This window comes from Ambystoma mexicanum, chromosome 11, assembly GCF_040938575.1.
Source record: "Ambystoma mexicanum isolate Mex_15411 chromosome 11, UKY_AmexF1_1, whole genome shotgun sequence".
In the NCBI taxonomy this organism is placed as follows: Eukaryota; Metazoa; Chordata; class Amphibia; order Caudata; family Ambystomatidae; genus Ambystoma; species Ambystoma mexicanum.
This window is the reverse complement of record NC_090934.1, coordinates 840,833,915-840,859,350: the sequence shown is the minus strand read 5'-3', so window position 1 is coordinate 840,859,350 and position 25,436 is coordinate 840,833,915. Positions and strand designations below refer to the sequence as shown.

The window sequence follows — 25,436 nt, the reverse complement described above, 5'->3', positions numbered from 1 at the left end:
CTACCATCAACAACCTTTACACAATACTCATACCTCCCACTACCTCGTATCCACATAACATTGTCCATCTTTGCACCATGCCTTGCCCTAACCCATATCTGAATTCACCAGCCCTTTGGTTGGAACACTTCACTACAAAGCCTACGCTCAATTAACCATGCACTCTCCACCTTAGGAACCTCAGATTAGATTAAAGATTCTGCTACAAAACTAAACACTTACACCACCCTACTATTACCAAACATCTCATCGAGGGTAACTCCACAGCAATATTTGATCTTATAGATACCACACTGCCTAAACCTAAAGACGCCCCAATTCTCCTCCATGATAGTCCCAACACTGCAAAAGACACCATGATCAAAGGGGCCTTTGTCAACGCCAGATCCCTCCCAGCCCATGCGCTTGACATTGCCGACCTTATTGTCACCCAAGACCTTGACTTCCTAGCCATTACTGAAACACGGCTACACGCTGCAGCTGGACCTTCCTTGACTATGGCCACCCCTGATAATTACGCCATCATTAGATGCAACAGGAACACCAACCACTCCAAAGGTGGTGGCGTTGCCTTCATCTTCAAAAGATCCCTAGAACTCAGGCCTATTCCTAACCAGCAGATCCCGTCGGCTGAACTACTATCAGTCAAAATGCCAATATCACCCAATCAAATGGCCATACTGCATCTCATTTACTGCCCACCAGGACCCATTACCATCTTTACTGATGATATCACATCTCTCTTTGCAGCCAACACCAAACCCAAAACCCAAATTATACTACTGGGGGATTTCAATCTAGGATTCCAAGACCCTAATGACTCTAAAGCCCTTGATCTTGTCAGTACCTTAACAGATTCAGGATTTACCAATCATATTCATGAACCCACGCATATCAAAGGTAGAACTCTTGATTGGCTCTCTGATTTGAATTGTAGCATCAATATGGTGTCTATCACACCTTGCAATCATCACAAGATAACTGTTCCCATTAAATCTAGCCAACAAAGTCCCAAACGAAATATCGCCCCATCCATCAGTACCAGAAATAAGAAGGACATTACAAAAGATAAACTACTCCCTCTTATCCTTCTTCTCCTCAACAAAGCATCAGTATCCTGCTCAGACCCCACAGCTCTAGTAGATACCAACAACCAAACAATGCTAAAAGCACTAAACATCATGGCCCCATTGAATCTGCGAAAATCTAAACCCTGTAGTCATCTTAACTCGTGGTTCACACCACACTTGAGAGATCTACGTAAAGCGAAAAGAAACGCTGAGGCGATTTGGAAAAGTCATCCTACGGATGCCAACAAAAGCTCCCTGATCTTTTCCTCTTCTAATTACAAAGAAGCTATATTCCTTGCAAAAAAAGACACTTACAATAAGAGCATCCTTCAGGCTGAATCTAACAACAAAGAGCTTTTTAAGATTCTAAAAGAACTTGAATCCCCAATAGCCCCTCTTGGCAACTGCAGCTCTGACACCGTTTGGTGTACTAATATTCAAAAAGCGCTCCTTGATAAAATCTCTACACTCCAAAGTAAAATCAACGCCAAAAAATTCAGCCTTCTCTCAGACTCATTATCCAACTCCCCCCTAATATAATTCCACCTACCACACACACCTTCAAACCCTTCTGCTTCTCACCTCTTTTCCATCTTTGAAGTGGAAAACATTATCAAAAAACTCAAACCCTCGAATTGTCATTGTGATTCCTGCCCTACCCATGTCATCAAGGATGCTGCCCATGATCTGACCCCTTTCATCACCACCTTTATTAATGCCGCCTTCAAATCAGGCTCAGTCCCTGATAACCTCAAGGATGCGTGGGTCATCCCTCTAATAAAAAAAACTACCTTAGATCCTAGCAACCCATCCAACTACAGACCTATCACCACGGTACCTTTTAACTGAAAATCTTGGACCGCGCTGCCTATTTACAAATTCAGGACTATCTAGAATCCAATAAACTCCCTGGCCTCCGGCAATCTGGATTCCAACCGAGGCATGGAACAGAAACTGCCCTCATCGATTTAAAATCACAAATTGAAGACCTAAATGACAATGGTAAAATGGTCCTACTACTTCTGTTAGATCTATTGGCAGCATTTGACCTGGTCAACCACCAAATCCTTTGCCACCACCTCAAAACTGTGGCCCACTTCATCCGATGAAGCTACTTGTTTGATCAGATCCTTTCTGGCAAACAGAACTATTCAGGTCTTCTCCCCTTCAGCTGCCGCCGAACCTTCACCTGTCTTGTGTGGGGTCCCACAAGGGCCCTTTGTCTCACCCACACTGTATAATGTCTTCACGAAGCTACTCTTTGATATTCTTGACGATCTGGGTGTTGCATACACTAATTATGCCGACGACACCCAGATACTCATCCCTATCACTGGTGACTACTTGACTGACTCAAAAGCCCTCAATGATGTATACCTAGTCATCCAGGCTTGGATGGCGCATCACGGGCAGTGTTTAAACGATGATAAAACCAAGCTACTTATCCTAGGTTCCCACTGCAGACTTAATAAATTGGATCCTGCCATCAAAGCATTTGTCATTGACGGCAATACAATCAAGGTTTCCAATGATACCAAAACCATAGGTATCTATCTCGATTCTACATTATCCCTCACAATACAAACTACTGCTCTGGTCTCAGCTTCAGCCTATACATGCAAACTTATCACTGCATGTAGACCCTTCCTCACGGCTGCCAACTGTATCATCCTAGCCAGAACTCTCATTATGTCTAAAATCGACTACTGCAATGCCCTCTATCTAGGAACTAGCCAAAGGAACATTAACAAGTTACAGGTAACGCAGAACAATGCCACCGGGGGTGCTCTCAACATCCCCAGGAAACTCCACATCTCTGACACAAGGCGTAGCTTATATTGGCTCCCTGTTGCTCACAGAATATCCCTCAAAACCCTTTGAGATCTGCCCAAACTCACACTTTATCCACGCCTAGGTTTAAGCTGCAAAAAGGAGGCAGGTCTAGCTTCCCAGTCCTTGCTTCCAAATTATGTAATACACTACCAAAGCCACTTAGAGCTGAACCATCCTACCACTCGTTTAAGAACAAAGCCAAAATGTGGCTTTCTGCACAAGACTGGGCTCAGTCTTGCACCTAACACCCTTATCTATGTGCTTGCTTCGACCTGACCCGGTCAACAGCAATTGCACCATTACCCTACATATGTTCTCACCTGGAAATTGTCTGCATACCTTCTGTATTCTATTGTGAATTTGTCTAGTTTGCACACACTTGTAATTTTACTCCTGCTCTTGCTTGTAACACTGTTATATCCTGTACTTGCTTGCAACATTGTTAATATCAAGCCGCTTTGTATGTAATCCTCCTCCAGTATACCTGTAAATACCTAATGTATACGTGAAGGCTCACGCCACAATTGCCAATTGCCATGTATGTTATTCTGTAACCCCACCTTGTATGTTTTCTGTAACCATGTACTTATAAGAAATGTGCCCAGATGCGTCTGGGCCAGGTGCGCAATACAAATAAATAAACTAAACTAAACTAGACCCCTTAGGTTCTTCCCTTACCCACGTCCGGTCTCAGCCCCAGTCAGGCTTTCCCTTAAAACCCCAGTCAGGCTTTCTCTTTAGCCCCAGTCAGGCTTTCCCTTAAGCCCCTAGTCAGGCTTTCACTTAAGCCCCCTGTCAGCCTTTCCCTTAAACCCCCAGTCAGGCTTTCCCTTAAAACCCCAGTCAGGCTTTCCCTTAAACCCCCAGTCTGGCTTTCTCTTGAGCCCCCTGTCAGGCTTTGTCTTAAACCCCCTCTCAGGCTTCACACAGTTCTATTAGCACATAAGGTTCCCCTCCGTCAGGCCCAAACCTTTCTCAATGGCTCTCATGCCTTAGCTTCCCTCTGTTGGACTCGAGCTGCTTGGCCTGCCACCATTTGTTGGGTCAGAGACTTTCGAGTGGGCGAGGACTTTTATGGGAACCCCATCCTGACCATTATTCCGCTCTCATCATTCCTTTTGTACTCTTCCCTCAGCCAGGCCCGAGCTGTACTGGTTTTCACATTCACCCCAATGCCTCTTGGGACTTGTAGTTGTTTTATATTTTCTCTGTGCTTCCCGTTCTTGTGCTCGAGTACCCCTTCTGTTTCACTCCCCCTTTCCAGCCAACCATACGCTTACCGGGTTCCTCTCTTCATCCGTCGTGAGATTTACTTGGCTAGGGTGGCCCTGTTGGGTAGATCCCAAGGGAGTGGGGGGCGTTCCTGTAGGACATCAGGGTCTCACCACCTGCCCCTCCTGCACCTGGACTTCCTTCATACATGCCAACCCTCCCGATTTTTCAATTAAAAATAATGCTATTTTTAACTTTCTCCCACCTAAAATCATTATAACCCCAATGCAGTCCTATGGGAAAACTGCATTCTCCCGATTTCTTTTGTGAAATCTCCCTCTCAGGGGCTCAACAATGTTGGCATGTCTGTTCCTTTCACATGCCCTGTAAACAAAACCAGAAGGCTGCAGTCTGCCTTCTTTAGCCCATGGGAGGTATGACTCCTTAGCTGTAGCCCCACACATGTACTGGCTCAGCAAATCGTCCTTCCTCCTCCTCTGGGCAATCTCCACTGCTTGCTCTGCCCCCTCCTGCTTCTTGGTGTGCTTGGGTCTGTGGTAAGGATCCTCTGCCGGACTCAGCCTTGCAGCCTCCCCCCTCTGCTCCAAAGAGCAACTTCGTTCTCTCTCTTTGCAGGCCCCTTTTAAGCACAGGTGTGATATTAACAGGCTGCAGGTGTGTGGTTAGGGTTGGGTTTGCCTGACTCTGCCTGGCCTTGTTGTGGTGACAAAATAGCGGTCGTCCATAGGAGTCAATGGCCCAGGGATTCCCATGGGTAATCTTCATTCCTCCTTGTTGCTTCTTGTTCTTCACAGTATTTGGAGAACAGATTGAATGAAGGGGATTCTGGGAAATGTAGTGAGTTGTAGATCTTGGGAGAAAGTTGGTTTAATAATTATAAAAAAGTTTGTCAACAATAAAACAGGGATTATGTGGCGTGTAGTGTTTCACTGAAGAGGAGGGCAGGTTATTGTCAGACAGGGGAGAACATGTGTATCGTGGTGGATGAATGTGTTTTCTCCTGCCTTTTCTTAAATGAAAGTACTGGGGTAGGATGGGACTGTGGTGGCATCCTCCCATAATGACTGAAGAGTTGTCGGGTGGGGGTGTATCGTAAAAAAAGGGATACTTTGTCTCTCCCGAGGGTGTTCCTTGCGCAGGCCCGAGGGCCCCTTGCACAGGTGATCCTCCCTCGTTGTCTGCCCCCAGGGTTAGGATCCAAGCCTGATGATCCTCCCCTGGCCACCTGACCTAAGGATCCCCAGGGTCTACCAGTGAGAACACCCCCAGGTTTCTCACAGGCCACGATTGTTTGTGTGATTCACACTTCGCCGCATCCACACTTTACATGCTGCCAAACACGAAAACATAATTTTTGTTGCTGGAAATAATCCTGCTAGACATAGTAGATCACTCTTAATATTAAAACAACTTTCAGTTCCTCTTTTAAAGCCAATATCGCTCCCACTAGCGTGGATTAAAATAAAATCAGGTGGCTTGAAAATACTGTCACAATAAACAAAAGGTTTATCCAGAATTTCTTGCCATTTACCACCTCGAAAAGCAAGCATTTCCACCTTGACAACACTAAATGGTGAACCAGCCAGCACTCGCTGTACCTAATGCTCAAAGCAAATGGACCAACGAATCTCCAACAACTTACCTTGTGTTAAATTTTTAAAATTCTTCAATAACAACAAAACTTCTTCTTTCACAAACAGCACGTGCAAATAATTACCAACTGCGCATGCGTAATGTTTATTAACCAAACAACATACAAAAACACTCTCCTGGAATTATGTTACAACAAACGCACGTGCCATTTATGCTTTAGGCAACACCCAACTTTTTCGACCACTCCTATTAATAATGTGTAGAAACTTGTATACTTTTAAAATAATAATGTTAAACTTGTCATTTTAAAATGTTATACTTTAAAATAAATAATGTATAATTATTTAATTGCAGCAAATTTTAAAATGTCAACAACCACTCCTTTTGAGCATTCAACAGAGTCAGGTTAATAATTAATCCATATATATAAAATGTTAGTTTGTTGTTTGTTTGTTCCTTATACAATTCCACACTGTTCCACCAATCTGCACCAAATTTTGCATAATTACTGTGAGGATCCTCAGATGTCATTGACTACATTACATGTGGACCCCCCACCCCGTCCCCCGGATTTCAGCCCCTGTACAAATGCGACAGTTGCTAGGAAGCAGCGAAACATCAAAGTTGGCGTCATTTATATATATAACCAGAACACAGCATCTCAGATGCCTGGATCACACCACGCACACTGCAGCACCATACCAGACGCAGCAAGTCTGATAACTTTTTTTTTAAATAAGGACAAATGTACACACACGAACAAAAACATCCCTCAGTATAAAAAGATCCTTGTTGCCAGCCCCATTGTAGTACCCTCCACCCACCTCAGCCCTTTATCCACTCATCAAGCTGGCTTTGTCAAAAAATACCAGTAAAACATGCTATGCCGTGTCATAAAATGTTAATGTTCCAATGCTCCCCTAGGCCCATGCCTCGCACACACATACAACCACACACACACACGCACGCATGCATGCACGTACACATTCATACACATTTACCCACCATTTACACACCCACATAGCTTCTGTGTCTTTCACACAAGCACCAGAACATTCACACTGCATTCTCATCCGCACTCGAACGCATGCACACCATTCACTCTGCATTCATTCATACGTGTCCACTTACACAGGCACTTCTCCTCACATGGATTAATACATCCATACACACACTTACACAACTACCCCCTTACATGTATGTAAACATACATTCAGACATATCGATATCGAGACGTTCCTGACATGCACAGAGGAGCTGGAGAGTGACCCTGCTGCTCAGCTGAGACATTGACATCTGTAAATGCCCACACAGTGCTGCTGATTGGACATTTACAGGTCTCTTGCTGGCTCAGCCCCTACCCTGTCTACACTTCTATCAACCCTGAGGCATTGCAGTTTGATAGGTGACACTACATATGCAGGGGCAATGGCAGGATCTGATGAGTGACATTACATTAATATGGACACTGTCGGTCTCTGATAGGTAAGGCAACATATCCTGAGCCACTTGTAGTCTTTAACCTAAAACTATACATCCAGGGCAATGACGGTCTATCTTAGGGAACACCATACACCCAGGGCAATGATATCCTGTGTCAGGAGACATGCTGCACCCAGGACATGCTAGTTTATCTAGGGAGCACTATACACCTCAGCCAATGACAGTTTCTGATATGAAACACTGTACACCCATGGGCATGCACGTCTTTCTTAGGGAATGCTATACCCATGGCATGTAAGTCTATCTAAGGGAACTCTATACACCAAGGGCAATGACAATCTCTGGTTGGAAACACTTTACATCCAGGCCAATGACAGTCTCTGATAAGAAATACAGTACACCCAGAACAATGACAGTCTTTCTTAGGGAACTCCATAAACCCAGGCCATTGACAGTCTCTGATAGGAAACACTGTACACCCAGGCCAATTGCAGTCTTCCTAGGGGACTCTATAGACCCAAGGCATGCCAGTCTATCTTAGGGAACATATAAACCCATGGCAATGGCAGTCTATGATATGAAATATTGTATAACCATGGGCAGCCAAGTCTTTCTTAGGGAACGTTTACACCCAAGGCATGTCAGTCTATCTTAGGGAACGCAATACACCTAGGGCAATGACAGCCTCTGGTAGCAAACTGGAAGGGTGCAGAAGAAGGCAACTGACCAGGAGGTGTCATTGTGGTTGGCAAAGATCTTTATTGAATTCAAAAACCTAACTATCCCTAACTCTAAGAGGGGTTTCTCTGCCTCAAACTAAAGACTAAAGAAACTGTCAGAATGTCTGTAAACTGAAAAACCACCACCCTGAGTCAAAACCCTACTTCTGTCCCTTACACTACAACTAAAGAGTCTTAATCAAAAGAAACATTAACTCACCAGGAAAATGGCTCCCTTCCCCTGGTATCTTAAAGGAAAGTCTCTTCAGCACTCCAATCGATACCAGGGGGAATGACTCCCTTCCTCTGGTCTTGGTTTACACACAGTTCCCGATGTGGCCAGGAGGAATGACTCCCTTCACCTGCCTTCTCTGGTAATATTCAAGTTGGGTCCAGGGGGAATGACTCCTTTCCCCTGGATAATGATTTCACCAAAGTTCCATTGTGTCGAGGGATAATTACTCCCTTCCCCTGGATGTTAGTATCAACAAAGTTCCAAATGTGCCCAGGGAGAATGACCCCTTCCCCTGGATTAGTATCAACAAAGTTAACTTTCACAACAGTCCCAGGCTCTTCTTAGCCCATCAGTGGTCTTTTCTTTACCACTGTTTGGAGGGATCTTTCCTCCGATAATCATATTGAACGTATTTGTGTCCCTGACCCTGTTCGCTCCCCCTGTCTTGTCAGGCCCACTTGGTTCACTCTCCTGCCAAGTACTGCCACAAGGAGGATGACTTGTATGATGATATACGTGACTTTGGTGTGGGTACCATACCCTGGTTTCTATTCTTCTTTTATTAGGCCCACATGGTTCTCTCCACTGACAAATACTGCCACAACAAAGATGACTTAAAATTAATATAGAATTTCCTTTGGTTCAGGTCCCAAACCCTTGGTTCTCTTCCCTTCTCACTAGGCCCATTTGGTTGACTCTCTTTCCAAGTACTGCCACGGGGAAGATGACTCTTATTAATGTGGATTTCACCTTCATTCGGGTCCCAGACCTTTGGTTCTCTTCCCTTTACACTATGCCCACTTGGTTGACTCTCTTCCCAAGTACTGCCATGAGGAAGATAGTTCTAATTGTTATTCCCATGCAGTTTCTCTCTATCCCGCCCCTCCAAGGCCCTACCGGTCCCTGTGACATGCATGTTACCTTGTTGGCTACCGGATTCTTGTCCGGTTCTTCCTGGATGCTTGTGTCTTCTCACCGGGCTGTGCGGGCATCACTGGCTTCTTCTGCTCTCACTATGCCTACCTTCTTCCGGTCTCTTCGCTAACACCGTCGGCCCTGTTACTGGAGCGCTTGGCCCACCTCCCAGAGGTCGCACCACCATCTCCCAGGCTCCAGTCACGTCCTTGACCAGCTCTGCAGTACCGGGCAAAGGACTCCCGTCGTCCGCTTCTTGCCTTTAGGAGCGGATTGCTCTTGGCTTCTCCACTGCGTCCTCTGCGTCTTGTTTGAACCTGCCGGACTGGACTATCATTCATGCTTTTATGTGTTTCTCACAAAGACTCACGCACGGAAGACTATGTTTCCTCTATCTTTTATGTGCCCCTCTTTGTGGCTCCTGAGGGCCACCTCGTGTCAGTACTGGCCTTGCTGTCATCTTCATGCTTTGGGTGATCTTTTCCATGCCAGTACTCGAGTTGGTCATACTATCTGTATTGTTAGCGATCTTCTTCATCTCAGAATGAAGGTATAATGTTACAATAACAAATAGAAGTGCTATCAAGGGGGGGTTGGTGGAAAGGCGGTAATGGGCTTGAGAGGGTTAGGTTCGGGCATTGTGCTGACTTTTACCTAGGTGGTCGTCCTTGTCCCCAGGAGGGGAGTTCCTCTCCATGAGGTCCTGCTGAATTAATTGGGTAGCGGCCTCCCCTCCCTAGCCTCATGGGAAAGCCTGGACGTGACCCCCCCCCCCGGGAGAAGTGACAACACCTAGTGAATCACCACAAGAGATCAGTACACCCATGGGCATCCCACTCTATCTGAGGCGAAATTATACTGTACTCCCAGAGACCTGGACAAATCGGATAGAAAATAGTGGGCACCAAGGGCAGTACTAAGCACAAGTAGTCTTTTAACCCGGGAACATTGGTAGTCTCTTAAAGATGACACTACGCTCCCAATGTACAACTTGTATACAAAATATAATGTAAAACACAGAATGCTCAAAATGTTGAAAACACGAAATCTAAAATTTCAAAACAAGAACAAACAAGAATGGGCAATTTTAAAATCAATGGCATGAGGATTCAATGTGTGGTGAGAGAAGTGAGGCAGCGAGGAACAGTATTTTGGGTACGTAGAGGGCAAGGAATATGGAGGAGGGCTAACCCGTGCGTAAGAAGTGGTTGGATCCAAAAGGAAGTCTAATAAGGGTGGAGGTAGGTGGCGTAGGTGTTAGTTGATCACATACATCTTTATAAAAACACTAATGTGACAGTTTAGGTACCATTTTTTCAAACCTTCGACCTCACATTTTCCATTTTTGCAGTTACATGATAGAAAGCAATTATTTCCTTTGGAATTCAACCAGTTTATTTAAGATTTTCGAGGGAGAGTTAAAAAAATGATTTTCAGCATTCCATCTTTTAAAATTAAATATTTTGGCATAGATTTGCCAAGGGGAATTTACGGTCTCTAGTAGACCCCACAACATATTCAAAACCTCTGATAGGATACACCACACACCCACGGCATTAGCAGTACCAGAGGGGTGGAAAATATTCAATATGGAGCACTAACGCACCCAGAAGGCTGACAGTCTCTTATAGATGACACTGTTTTCAATGAGGCACTGGAAGATTCTATCAGAGCTGCAACATAGTCTGGCATGGGTAGGCCCTCATGGTTAACACTGCATACCCCTGGGCAATGGTGGCTTCTGAAAAGTGACACAGCATTCCACAGAGCATTGCTAGACTCTGGAAAGCAACACTATACACCCCATGGCAGTGACAGTCCCTTCTAGGAGGCACTACCTGTTCACAGGGCCAATGGAAAGATTCTGACAGACAACATACCCCAGAGTGCTGGCGGTCTCTGATAAGTGGGTGTAGAAGTACGATCCACTTTCACACAGTTCATCTTCCATTGAGTCAAGGAATCCCAACCCGGTGTTGGCCAAACCGTCAGTGCATACAATCACCTGCAGGTTAGAGACATAAATGCATAGACATGAAGGCATGTGTAGTACCCAATTCCGTAAACAGAAAGTGAAGACAGAGAACACCACCCACCAGACACAAAGTCTGCAGATCTCGCTAGGCTCTTAAGGCTGCAGTCAAGCAGTTCATGCCAACTCCGTCACTTATATTACTAAATAGGGCTTATTGTTTTAGCCTTCATCACACCTCCCGAATTCTTACAAATATGGACACTCTCCCTATACCACTGAACAGAAATGGCAGTTCACGGCCTGCTCTTTGCCCCAGCAGAAGAGGTACCACACAAAGTACTACAAGTTTTGAAACTGGGACAAGTCCCCTTGCCCTGAGAGCAAGACTGGTCATGCATGTTTCCATCCAACCCTGTGCTCACTCCAATCTCGCTTTGTCATACCTGATTGCCAAAAGCCTTACATTATTAGTCCTCCTTTAGAAAAATAAGGGTGACCTCCCTTTCAATGCATCCCCCCGGACTGATCTGCTTCACTCCTGGGCCTGTTATATCATGTCTCAAGGAGAAAGGCAACTAGCAATGTGGATTAACGGAATGGTGCGTGAGTGGAATTAATGTTACTCAGTCCGCTCAATTTCACACAGTGAGGTGACTGTTGGAGCAGTACGTTAAATGCTCAATTACACATATGAGTGGTGTGAATTGATTTGTGTGACGTTGATGGAAAGATTTCTGGCGGCATGGAGGTTACATCATTCACGTAGCAATATAAATAAAATGGATGCCTTTTGTTTACATGCTGTATGAGCATGTGCAATTGTTCACTTGGATCTTGAATAGAGCCTTGTGCACTTGTTCTACAGCTGGAAATTAGCTGTTGACTAATTTTATATATGAGCCCTATATAATGCAGGGTCTTAAAGAGCTGCTTTGCCTTGCAACGTGGAAGCTACTGTACTAAACTGGTTCTGTACATTTGGGAGTTTAGAGCTGGATAATCATTGCTGACATCCTTTGCTATTTGCTGATTGGTGGAAGGTTGGAATTTAGTAAAGATTTCGAGGCATAATTTGAATGTACGATCAAAATCAGCAAGGAGCTACACTAACAGGCAGATGTAAACAGAGTTCACTTCCCCAGGGGCACTACTCCTGGGACTATAAATGTCCAGTTTCTCCTTTGCTCAAGTTATTGCAGGGATGTACTTACTTGTGTATGCTATGTTTAGAGACTATAAACATGTCAACAATTACCTTTAGATTAATTATAGGTGGTGCCGCCGGATGAATTTGAACCCCTTTCCCCTATGGATTCCGCCAACTACATCTCCCAGCCATGGGTGGGAGATGTTGCTTTGCTTTAAGAGTATTCCATTTGCTTCTGTGTGTGCTCAGCTGCTGAATACCAAAATGCATCCCAAAGTGTGATTTTGCAGATATGTATGTGTGTGTGTGTGTGTGTTTATTACTGGCAACTGATGATGTCCAGACAGCAGACCATCAGGAACACCCATCTGACACTATCAGCTACAATCATTGGCGGTCCAAGATTCTGGTATACCCTGCTTGGGGCAGATGGTCAGTAAATTAAAATGATGCAAAATAAAGCCTTTACTTCTAGGCCACAGTGATGGTCAGGAGGTCTAACCAATAAGATACAGAGATGGTTGGCAGTCCACATGCAAACAGTTGTGGTCAAAGTCAGATCTACATAGCTGTTGACAGCAGGTCAGTTTCATCAGTGATAGGTCTTACCTTGTGTTGTTTGTACGCATACCACAGATTGCTCGAAACTGTCCATGCTCTGTAGATACAGCCAACAGCACTAGGTCTTGCTAGCTTAGTGGACAATGGAAGTGAACGTGGATCTCGCCTGCTTGGAACTCCTTGAGGCTTACCTTTGATCCCACCTGTTTTGCTGCCATTTCTATGGCGATGACAGCAGCTGGTCCCAATGCAGTTGCCCCGCATCCGATCATCCTGGAGAAGATCCAAAACAGGAAGTTGAAAGAGGCGGCAGCATACAGCACTGGAATCTGTTAGCTAAACCTGCCTTCCTTCATCTTCACTAGCAAACACTCGAGCTTGCTTCCACTTTAGTTTCTACTCTGATGTCACAAGATTAAACAACCTCCATTACATATATTGAAAGAGTTAATTATGAGGAAGGCCATTCCGAGTTGGGTGCATTTTTTAACAGGAATATCGGCTGAGTAAATACTGCTTCCACTTGCAGTATTCCTAACATTTCAGTTACTAGCTGTGCCAGTGGTAACAGAAACCGTATACTGGAATACCATTGGCAGTGTTACTTACACTTATACCAATTCCCTTTTTTTAAAAAAAAAAAAACACATTTTTGTCCGTTTGAAGGAAAACCGCAAATAATAGTACAGTGGTGCGGCATGGTACTAGTGTTCACTTTTATTAAAGCACAAAAGAATATGTCCTTTTTATGCATTAAATATATATGGTGGTGACATGGGACAAGAGAAGTCCTCACTTTTCACAATCTTTAAATAACCTCATTAAAAATACTTTTTTTTACTGTAGCGCTTGTGCTGCCCTTCTGTGCAGTTTAAAAATGCAAAATACATTCGGGGTCACACTTTAAACAAACTTTTGGCAACCTTTACAGGACTTGATTCCCGGCGAATTACTGCTTGTTTGCTTATTTTTAGTACTGGGATTTATCAGCTGTGGTATTGCATCTTAACCTAGGTTGCCATAGGTAGAATTGGATCATTTCTCAAAATAAATACATCTCCACTTGCGATTTCCCATTGTACTTTTATTTTATGGTAAGTGCCAAATAGATTTCCTTCACACCAGATTACTTTTTCAAAAGTTGAGTGTTTTTATTCCAAATTTAACTTCTTGTTTTCCACTCTCAACCTCTTAATAACACTCTCTACACGTGTTTCACCCTTGTTTTTACAGGGGATCATCAGGAGAGGTTTGACTGCAATAATGTTATCTTTTGAGCTTGTTGTGCCACATTTAAATCCTCTGACTATAAATTTCCCTTGGGTGCTGTACCCTAAATAGAATGATCCGCTTGTCACTCTCACGCTTATTTCCTGACGCGATAATGATGATAACATTATTGCAGTCAAACCTCTCCTGATGATCCCCTGTAAAAACAAGGGTGAAACACGTGTAGAGAGTGTTAATAAGAGGTTGAGAGTGGAAAACAAGAAGTTAAATTTGGAATAAAAACACTCAACTTAATTAGTAATCTGGTGTGAAGGAAATTTATTTGGCACTTACCATAAGATATAAGTACAATGGGAAATCGCAAGTGGAGATGTATTTATTTTGGGAAATGATACTTTCGGGGACATTTCACAAATGTTTGGGGCCGAGGTAAAAACGGTAATATTTGGCAAATACTGTCATGTTTACCATTACCGTCCAAATCGTGCAGACCGCATCTGTTTTTGATTGGTTGTAACTTTTCAAGGGAATTCCCCACCCTCTAGTAAGTCGTACTGCAAAATTAAACGTACTCGTTCACTCGCCGGCTTAAGGAGCTCATAGTCTCTGCAATACTTTGAGGGGTTGGATACAGCCGCCCGCGCTCCTGCAGGTAGTCCAAGTCCATCAGTTCATAGTCAGTGAGAGTCAGGGGTGAAGATAGGCCGCCGCCAAACACAGTCACCTAGAAACATCATCACAAAAACAAGTTTAGATCTATTAAATGCCAAATGCTGTGACTGCCATACGACTAAATAGGAGTTTATTTCAGTTAACATCATGGTGAATAGTTCATATTGGAACCCTGAGCATTGCATGATCAGAAGAAACAAAAAAAATAGAGTAACAGTGTTTACAATGGTGAAGATCTCACTTGGTCTGATGTCAGGTGGGAATATCCTACAGAGCATTTGTTTTGTCAATGTATTCTGGTACTTCTTGGTGTGCTTTGCTCAAGTACATGCCACGCATATAGCCCAATCAGACACAACCTCCCCTCTGTCATGAGATCAGCCTACAGCTCACATTTTTGCATCCTGGCAGGGTCACCACAGCACTTTAGCCCTCTGAGAACTGTCAACTTATTACAATTACATTTGCTAAGAGTCCTTTAAGAAGGAGGGATCTGCCATGAAGTGGCACAAAACTATGAGAACTATCACCTAAATACAAATGTCAAAGTCTTGGAGACCGACTTGCATTTGACTTAGGACAATTTAAGCCCTTTTTTGCTAACAGTATATGAATGATACCTGCCAGAATCAAGCAACCATAGAAGGATGGATGAGCAACTTAAAACCAATAATACCCAGTTAATTGCTCTGGACAACATTAATTCCATCATTTTGTCTGCCTGCCTGTACCATTAAGAAATAAGGAAAACAATTGCAAACAGTTTTGGGTGAAAACCAAATGGGGCAGTCCATCCCAAACTGCTAAGTCTCATTCCTTCTCATGAATCACTAAATCTACTCGCCTACTAGCATTGGCTGGTCGAGTGCTATTCTTATGGTACTCAAACTTACTAGGGAACAAAGCTAGGGTTTTTGTTTTCAATCAATGTTTTGCTTTGAGGGCAGGTGATGTAATGATCACAGCTGCCCACTTTGTGGCAGTAGTGCACACACCACTTCAATGTCTTATTTTGTTAATGCCGTTTTCTAAACCTACAATTAGGACCACTGTCCTAAAAAGAAGTTTTTCCAAAATGTTCATAACCATGAAATATTTCCAGTAATTCTTCTAAATGCCAACCAACTGGAAGTCTACAAATACATATATTTTAAGATGCAATAGAAAATTTACATAGCCGGGTCTCCAGATAAGGTTTTTGGCCAGGGAATATTTTATGTCGCAGTTAATTGGTGCACAACACACGCCCTATAGGCCATGTGTGGCTCACCGTATTGTATTTTGTGGCCCGTGCCAGGGTGTGGACTTTCATAATGAATGGCTGCCTGCTTCAAGAGCTTGAAAAGCAAGCTCCTGGATCTCTCGGCTGCTTTCTACAACGCTGACCATACCGTACTACTAGATAGCCACACCAGTATGAGCCTCATGTGCACGGTTCTTTCTTGGTTTTCCTCTTTTCTCTCTGACAGGACACAATCTCTCTCCCTCCCTCCTTTTCGCTCGTCCCCACTTTGCTTTTTTATGGTGTCCCTCAGGGATCTGCCCTCTCCCCTGTTTTGTTCAATGCCTACATCCAACTGCTTATCAAGCTGGTATTCTCCCACGGCTGGTATTCCTCCTGTGCTGGTGACACCCAAATCCTTGTGCTTTTAGATTTCTTCGCCCAGGATATGGCAGTCAGATTCCAATGGTGTCTTGAAGCCGTGGTGACATGGATAAACAACTGGCTTAAACTGAACAGGGAAAAAACTGAGGTGTTGGTGGTGTGTTCTCCTTCTGCTGCAGCATGTTGGTCGCCAGATTTTCTGCCCTCTACTCTTGGCCCTTTTCCTATTCCTGTTTCTTCAGTAAAGGACTTGGGAGTGAACATTTCGTCTTCTTTGTCATCTGACTTTCAGATCAGCTCCATCAGTCAGAAAGGATACTTTCAGTTGAAGCTTTTGCAGAAAATATTGCCTTACCTCCCCCCTCAACTGCGTGCTCCTGTGGTATCCTGTCTTTTTTCACCGACAATGGATTATTGTAACGCACTTGTTTTGGCACAGCCTGCTTACCTGCTTCAATGTGTGCAGGTGTTACAGAATTCTGCAGCGCGGGTGGCCACCTCCACGCCTAGACGCGCCCATTTCTCCCCAGTGCTCCACCATCTCCACTGGCTGCCAGTTGCAAAACGGTTGCAAATCAAATTCCTTTGCTTGGTTCACCAGGCCTTCTATGGGTGCAGAGCTGAGTATCTTCAATTGCAATTCCGCCCGTATATCCTGGTTCGGGATCTTTGCTCTGTGGATGCTCGCTTGATTTCTGTTCCCCGTTTCAGGACCTCATGCATTGCAGGGCGCTCTTTTTCTGTTTCTGCATCCCGGCTCTGCAACTCTGTTCCTCTTTCATTGCATATGATTGAGGGACATCTGAGGTTCCATTGATCACTTAAAACCTATCTTTTTTAGCCTTCTCCCCATTTCTGCTGTAATAGGGCTGTATAGCGCCATGATGCCTTCATTGGCGACCGTGTGCTTTATGAATAAAATATAACGTAACATAACTTTAAAGACGAAACCTTCTCATTAACTAAGAAACTTTTCTAAATTTCCAGAAAAATCGTTGGTAAAACGGGGTTAATTTTTTTAGCCGAGAGTGCTATTTTCTTACATTCATCAAACAACCCATGGAAATCAACCCCAGTTCATGTCTGATTGGTGCATTAGGAACACACATTGCAACACCTAAAGCCTTTTTCTACATTGTGCCTTCCAATGCATTCAAAAACAGTTCTAAGGAATGAAGATTTGTTTCCTACACATATATCACAGAAGGAACCACCTTAATGCAATACAAATGTATTAAGGCAATAATTGAGAATTTGAAGTAGGTATTTGAGAGATCAGAGGTGCTGCTTTCATTCTCAACATTTCCTTTATAAACAAATGAGTCGGGGATTGATGTAAATACAATCTCAGATATTTTAAGTTTTTGACAATATCCCCTACTGACCATTGAAATGTTTTGGGAGTTATTTTGCTAAAATAAATTAGCACCTAAGATTGTGAGCCATTGTTCTCCAGCGCATAGTCAAAGAAAAGGCCTACTTTTTGCTGCAGCCCCAGAGTAGTGGGGTCAAAGAGAAGAACGTTGCCTGCATAGGCAAGCCAGTGCAGCCCCATTTGACCCCATCTCACAGGTAACAAATTTGCTTGGTCACGTAGCTCTTCCATGTCATCTAAATAAAGATTAAAGAGTAAATGGGCAAGCAAACAGCCTTGGCGAAGGCCTACTAAAGTATTGATGGCCCTAGTTATATGCCCCTCCCGGTTAGCCGTACACAGATTTTTGTTTGTGTATGTAACAGAACACCAAACCCAATCATCTTTTTGGGCAAACACCATCTACGTAACTTCCAGCATAATTGCATGCTGTCTGCTCTATCAAATGTGCTTGGTAAATCCAAGCATGCTATATAAATAGGCAGAGTGCCAGGATTTTTCGATTGATTGTTTAAGTAGGACAGTATCATACCATTCAGCTGGACTACTACAACATCCTCTTCCTCATTCTTCCTTTGTCCTCCCTTCGCCCCCTTCATCTAATCCAGAATAGGACAGCAAGACTTATCCTTGACCTCAAGCCCAGGGACTGCATCTCTCCAGCCCTAAAATCGCTCAACTGACTCCCGGTTGCTGCTAGGATCAAATTCAGGACCCTCTGCATCATCCACAAGGCTTTCTTGGGCCTGAGACCTCACTACACCCAACTCTTTCTCCCTAAATGCCTCCCTGCTAGAGACCTTCTTTCTTCTAGCTACAACTCTCTGCAGATCAGGCGCTTCGCTAATCAGAGAATGGGAGTTAGATCTCTCTCCTCCACAGGAGCATCCCACTGGAATGGTCTCCATGCCCCTCTCAGGCTTGAGTCGTATCTCCTTAAGTTCCGGAAGCTCCTTTTCTCTTCTTCCTTCCCTCTCCCCCTCTCCTGCTAACATCCCTGTCTGCCTCAGTCACTGGCTGCCTAGTTCGCTTTGAGTTCTACAGGGCCCCAGCCCCTGCACCCAGCCCCCAGTCACCCCCCTCTTCGCACTTAGCATATGGAGCCTCACCATCTGCACCCCATGCAATTCCCTTGCACTTGCCCTCCTGGCCTTCCTTTAGCTCTCGCCTAGCTACTGTTGCCCTTCCGCCCCACCCCTTCCCTCTCTTGCACTCTCTCCTCTTTACCCTGCACTTCCCTTCCCACCCTAGCACTTTGCGTTTGGGCAGACAGGCACTTCCCCCATCCCCCTCTCTCTCTTGCACTTCTTGTTACTGCATGTGCACAATCTGAATATCACAAGGCCTAGTAGGACCGTTATTGTTATCTTTCTCCCTTCACCCCCCCTTTATTTGTCTTGTGGCGCCTTGAAACACCATTTGTTGTATAGGGACCTTACAAATATCCAATAAAATTAAAATTAAATAAAATAACACCAGTTGCTGATCGGAAGCCCACCTGGAATTTGTAAAGGATGTTTAGGTCAACAACCCACCTGTGTAGTTCTTCTAAAATGATTGCTGCAAGCACTTTACCGGGTGCTGCTAAAATTTTAATAGGACATCATGTTATCACTTTTTTTAAATATTGGCAAAATATATGCTTCACACCACAGAGGGGGAAGAACGTTTGTAGCAGCAATTAAGACCATAATTCCACATTGAGTTCCAGAGTGACAGGAACCAGATTATCGTGTCCCGGTGCTCGTGAAGGGTTTCATTTCCTCAAAACCTTTTCAATCGTTGTGATTGAGAAAAAAGAAGCCCATTTATATTCTTGATCCTTTCCTTTTATAATCTCATACGCCTGAGAGCTAGGTGAATCAAATTCTTTAGAATAATAATCAACCCACTCTCCCTCTGCTATCATATTGATCTGTATTTTGTTTGAAGATTGGAGAGAGTCTAGAAATTCTGTAAGGAAGGCATGGTATCAACAGTAAGACAGACAAAAGTAACCACAGTTCAAGGGTGTTTAACTTCGAAAAGGGTTTGAAAAATGCCTATCTAATCCTAAATCTATAGACGGGAGCAAGATACACCCATTAAATAATAACTACTCAGTCCTCGTAGTGTCTTGTCAAAATAAAAGGGCCTATACTAATAAACCTATTGTCAATCCCTACCTCTAAATACAAATAGTGTGGGAAACAATGTTAGGAAAAAGAAAGAAGTGTTCACAAAATTATATGTCAGGATGCTCAGGTCGTTGGGCTCCCTTCCCCACGTTTTCAGCACAGGACAGGGTGGTGCACTCGATCTTAGCACAATCTCTGTCTTCTTCTAGCACAAGGATAGAGTACAAGGGTTAGCATCAGGGCCTTCCGTGGCCAAGTCTCTTTGCCTCTCAAAGTCTCTTCATTCAGTGGGCCTGATGCAACAAACAAACTATAAATTCTTTCTCTTCAACTTTCACATTATCACAAGTACTCAACTTCTCGGCTGATTCGCCATTCACCTTGAATCCCCCTCAGCTGGGCTCAGATCCTTTCACCACAATGTTCGTACTTTAATTATGCATTTGATTTATTGTAAAGTATTCTTGCTCAGGTGACTCACGGTTCACCTCGGATTCCCCCTCAGTCGGACTCAGATCTCGGATCCCCCTCGGTCAGGCTCAAATCCATTTAACACAATGTTCATAACTTTACACAAACTTGCTTTAACCAAAAGCTTTTTTAGCTGATCTCCCTACGCCCGGCTTGGACCAAATTCCTACACGATTTCATCAACTATCGAAGACTTTGGAATGTGCACAGGGTTTTTGCTTAACCCGTTGCAGGACCAATTCAATTTCACAATTTTTTGTCACATTTGCCACCTTTCAGCTGGATACCTAACAGAGACTTTCAAATGAACACCCACGTGGTGCTGGACCACTCTGTTTACGGTATCATATCTTGGCTTCAAAGTTCAATCACTCAACTGTGATTTAATTGTGCTTGCGTCATTTGCCACATACGCTTCAAACACTGTTTTCTTCAGTTTTCACTATACAATGTTGCCGCTTGCAACCTTGGCTTCAACACAGACCGGTTTGGTATCAGTCTCCCCAACTCACTGGCTGTGCTGACTTCACTGGCGCTGCTTTGTTGTAGGAGCCAAGGACCTGTACCACGGTGGCATACATTTCCCCTCGCCTTGACTATTGATGCGGGAGAGCCCCGGGTACCTCCGACACACAATGCAGGATTCTTCAGCCTCGATTCCTGGTCCTACGTTTATTACCATCAAAGGTTCTTGAAAGCAATGGTCTTTCGGTGAAAAGGTCAAGGGCACATCCCTCTTTGCAATACTCTTTGGTCTTGCTGTCATTCGCTTTGTATTAAACTGCCATCTCTGAACTGCTGCTTCCTTGTGTGCTTTGCCTTGCTCGGAGTGTGCTTTCGTGCTCCACCTTTTATCTGTGTGAGGAAGCTTGATGGAAATCAGGTGTGTGTATTGATCAGTAATTGCCTGACCCTGCCTGATCATCAGATTGGGACATGTCAGGTATATGGCTCGGGTGTTAGTCCGTTTTCTCTCACAGTGAGTTGTCCGTGAGAAAGTGTTCATGTTTGGAAAGGGGGGGTTGAATCCCCAAGTATCCTACCTGGTAGGATGGGGTAAAGGTGTTACAGAGAAGGGGATACCGCGTCTCGCCATCTAGCATCCCATTTCCTCTCCAGGAGGATCCCTCACCCAGGTGATCCTCCCGCACTGGTCCACTCCCAGGAACTGGATCAAAAAGCAATGGCCATGTCTTGGATACCTGGATGACAGATCCTCAGGGACTAGCGGATGAGACGCCCTCAGGTTTCTTACAATTCCCAGAACCTTCACAGATGTTTGTTTACCAGTACATTCAGAATGTCCTGGCTATATGCTAGATTCGTTTCTGCTTTTAGGAATTTTATTTGTTTTTTTAAGACTGTAGATTCTTCTTCTTTTTAATTTGTTAGTCAGCAGAATAAGGGTTGTCTATTGTAGCTAACAGCCTTTAATAAGAATCTCTTTTCTTTCTTAAAATGTATTACATCTGGATTCAATCTTTGTGTAGTACAATATTTCATATTCGGTTTCCCTTACCCAACATTTGTGTTAAAAGATGTCTAATGAGTTCAGGATAATCACTAATAGTAAATCCTGAATGTGCCTTGAGGCTCAAATTTCCTTGTATCACTTTAGCTAAAAGCCTTGTGAACCTCCTGACAGAATTTACATTCCAGTTTATCACAAATTCCCTACTATTGTGCGACACTAGCACTCAAGTGGCTTATTATGCACTTGTAAATAAGGAAGCATCTGTTGAACATTGCGTGATCACTATATTTCACAAATTGATTTTTATTCATGCAATATGGCAGAATAGTATTTGATGGGAACGTGTGATCTATCCAAGAGCTTGATGCTCCTCTTCTCCAAGTCCCAACATTGCCAGAAATGCCATTTTCCGCCAGAAACACCAAACTAAACCCCCAGTATTCCATAAACTGTAACCATTGCAGGGCATTATTAGTTTGGGATTTTGCCTTGACATTTTGCTGTAGAAAGTATAACTTATCAACTGTCACAAAATATGCACATTTACAATTTAAATCACCTAATACTAAAACATTATTCTGGTGACCATTGTTAAGGCAAGTACAAAATATTTGCTGTATGTTTTTATGTAACAGATCTAAATCAGTTTTTTGTGGATTGAAATATACATTTATAATTAACATTTCGTTACAGTCATTTTGTGTGATTTTAATGCTAATGGATGGATGAGACTCACCCCCTCACCAACCATTGAATCTTGTGAGATAATGTCCACCAAGACACCCACAGCTAACTCACAAACTCTTAACCTTCACTTGATATACAGACCTCCAGGTCCTATCAAGAATTTCATAGAAGACTTAACTACCATCCTATCAGAAAACCTTAAAGATACTACTCAATCAATACTACTAGGTGACCTCAATATTGGCTTTAATGATATCAACGACTTACAAGCCACAGCAGCTTCCAACACCCTAACAGAACTGGGTTACACACAAAGAGTGCTTGAGCCCACCCATATCAAAGGGAGAACCCTTGATTGGATTGCTGACCACAACTGCAATATAGCCACTCTCACCATCTCACCCCAAATCTGGTCAGATCACCATCTAATTTCATTCTCCTTGGACACTACCACCCCCAAACTGCAACAACGGTGTACACCTCCTGCACTTACCAGAAACAAAAAAAACATGACATTAGACAAACTACTCCCCGGCATCATGCCCACTTTGGACGCTCTACCTGACAACCTTAACCCTAACAGCCTAGTGGAAGAATTTAACAACATCATGAACAAAACCCTTGACAACATCGCACCACTCAAGCTCAGAAACAGCAAGCCAAAGAGCCACCTGAACAACTGGTTCACCCCTCTCTTAAAAAATCTGAGATTAGAAAAAAGGAAATGGGAAAATACGTGGAAAACTAACCCCAGTCCAGAAAATAAACTGAAACTAGTTAACATCTCTTCTCATTATAAAAAAGAAATCTTCCTAGCTAAACAAGAGACCTACAATAACAGAATCACACAAGTCAAATCAAGTACAAAAGAACTGTTCGCCATACTCAGAGAACTGGAAAACCCAATAACACCTCAAGATAACTGTCTTAAAGATAAAAAGTGGTGCTCTGAAATCCAGCAAGCCCTCTCTAACAAAGTCCGAAACCTCCAAAAGAAAATAGAACTAAAACGCGAGACCCTAGCACCCAATATATTACCGCCTATTAAGACACTTCCTAACTCCAAACCCACTACGCAATTCCACTTCTCCAAAGTCTCCATACTAGAAGTAGAGAAAGCAATACTCGGTCTAAAACCGTCCAACTGCAAAGGAGACTTATGTCCAGCACAACTCATCAAAGATGCCGCACGAGATCTAGCACCATTTATCACTAAATTAATTAATGCCTCCTTTACCACAGGCATTATCCCCAGTAACTTAAGAGTCCTGGGTGCTCCCACTCTTAAAAAAGGCTACTCTAGACCCCACTATACCCACTAATTATAGACCTATTACTACGGTTCCGTTCCTTTTGAAGATACTGGACAAGGTGGCATATATCCAAATCCAGAACTTCCTGGAACAAAACCAACTATTAGGCTCCCGACAATCTGGCTTCTGCCCTCTTCACGGCACAGAAACTGCACTGATTGACCTGAAAGCCCAAATAGACAAAGTACGAGATTCTGGAAAACCAGCACTCCTCCTGCTACTAGACCTATCGGCCGCTTTTGATTTAGTGGACCATAAAGTCCTATGTAACCACCTAGATTCAGCAGCACACTTCTCCACTGAGGCTATAGCATGGCTACAATCCTTCCTTAGTGACCGCACCATGAGGGTTTTCTCACCTACAGCAGCTGCAGACCCCATCCCTATTACCTGCGGTGTGCCACAGGGATCATGCGTTTCACCAACGCTATATAACATATTCACTAAGCCCCTGTTTGATGATTTGGACCATCTGGGTATCACGTATACTAACTATGCTGACGATACCCAGATCCTCCTCCCACTCACAGGGGTTTACGAAAAAGATCTAGCTATGGTGAACAAAATATACAGCATCGTTCAGGCATGGATGGCAACCCATGGCCTATGCCTGAACGATGATAAAACTGAGCTTCTTATCCTAGGCACCGCACCCCTCATCAATAAACTAAGCACAAATTACTCTTCCTTTATCATAGATGGGAACTGCATACAAGTTGCAAAAGAAGTTAAAACATTAGGGATCTACCTTGATTCTACCTTATCATTCTCCAAACAGGTAAACTCCCTAGCTTCCTCAACAGCCTACACATGTAAGCTCATTAGAGCAGGGAAACAATTCCTCTCCCAGCACAGTTGTCTAACACTAGCCAGAGCCCTTATCATCTCTAAACTAGATTATTGTAACGCACTATACATAGGAGCCACTAAATCCATCATCAACAAAATCCAGATACAGCAAAATAAGGCCCTCCGAGCAGCATTGAACATCCCCAGGAGAGAACACATTACAGCAATAAGAAGGAAACACAAATGGCTCTCCACCCATGAGAAAATCAGACTCAAAACTGCATCTCTCACACACAAATCTCTACATAACAAAGCCCCTCAATACCTAAAGGACAGATTCACCAGATCACACCCCACAAGACAAACCAGACTTGCCTACACCAATCGCCTACAAGTACCACGCTTTAAACTGACCACCATAGGCGGAGCTAGCTTCCCAGTCAAAGCTGCTCAATTGTGGAACGAATTACCCACTACCGCGAGGCTAGAACACTCTTTTTCCAAATTCAGGCAAATTGTAATTAACTGGCTAACGAGAGTAACTGCTAATTGAACCTATGATACTGCTTACGCCTGTTTGCTACACAGCATCTGCACCATACGATTGTAAACTTGTATTGTAAACTTGCACCTGTAACTGGTAATTTCTGTAACTTGTAACTGCAACCTGTAACTTATGCTCTAAGCTGTACATATTCTTACTTTCTGCGCCCTTATACCCCAGGGTCCGGTGCGCATAATAAATACTAAACAAACAAACAAACAAACAATTAATTTTCATAAGTTGCCACTAACGAAGCATTTAGCTAATGTCAATCACTGTTTCTAGGCCCCCATAGGGTCGCCCATCCATGTCCTTCTTTGTTTTCACATAATAAGACTTATAACCTTCTAGTTCAAAGGGTTCCGCTAGCATCATTTCCTGAAAAAGCATGGTGTTCATATCAAACAACCCCACTATTACACCGATTTCGTATA

The 25,436-nt window shown here is 43.6% G+C and overlaps 1 protein-coding gene across 1 annotated transcript in view; it reads right to left on the bottom strand.

Moving 5' to 3' along the window:
- Window positions 1-25,436, bottom strand: part of LOC138504783 (circularly permutated Ras protein 1-like) — a 792,342-nt gene that overhangs the window by 641,754 nt on the left and 125,152 nt on the right. The window contains exons 7-9 of the mRNA XM_069625266.1: window positions 14,527-14,678; window positions 12,916-12,997; window positions 10,922-11,046 (exon numbers count right to left, since the gene is read on the bottom strand). Of these exons, the coding sequence (XP_069481367.1) occupies window positions 10,922-11,046; window positions 12,916-12,997; window positions 14,527-14,678 (359 nt within the window). The remainder of the gene's footprint in view (window positions 1-10,921; window positions 11,047-12,915; window positions 12,998-14,526; window positions 14,679-25,436) is intronic.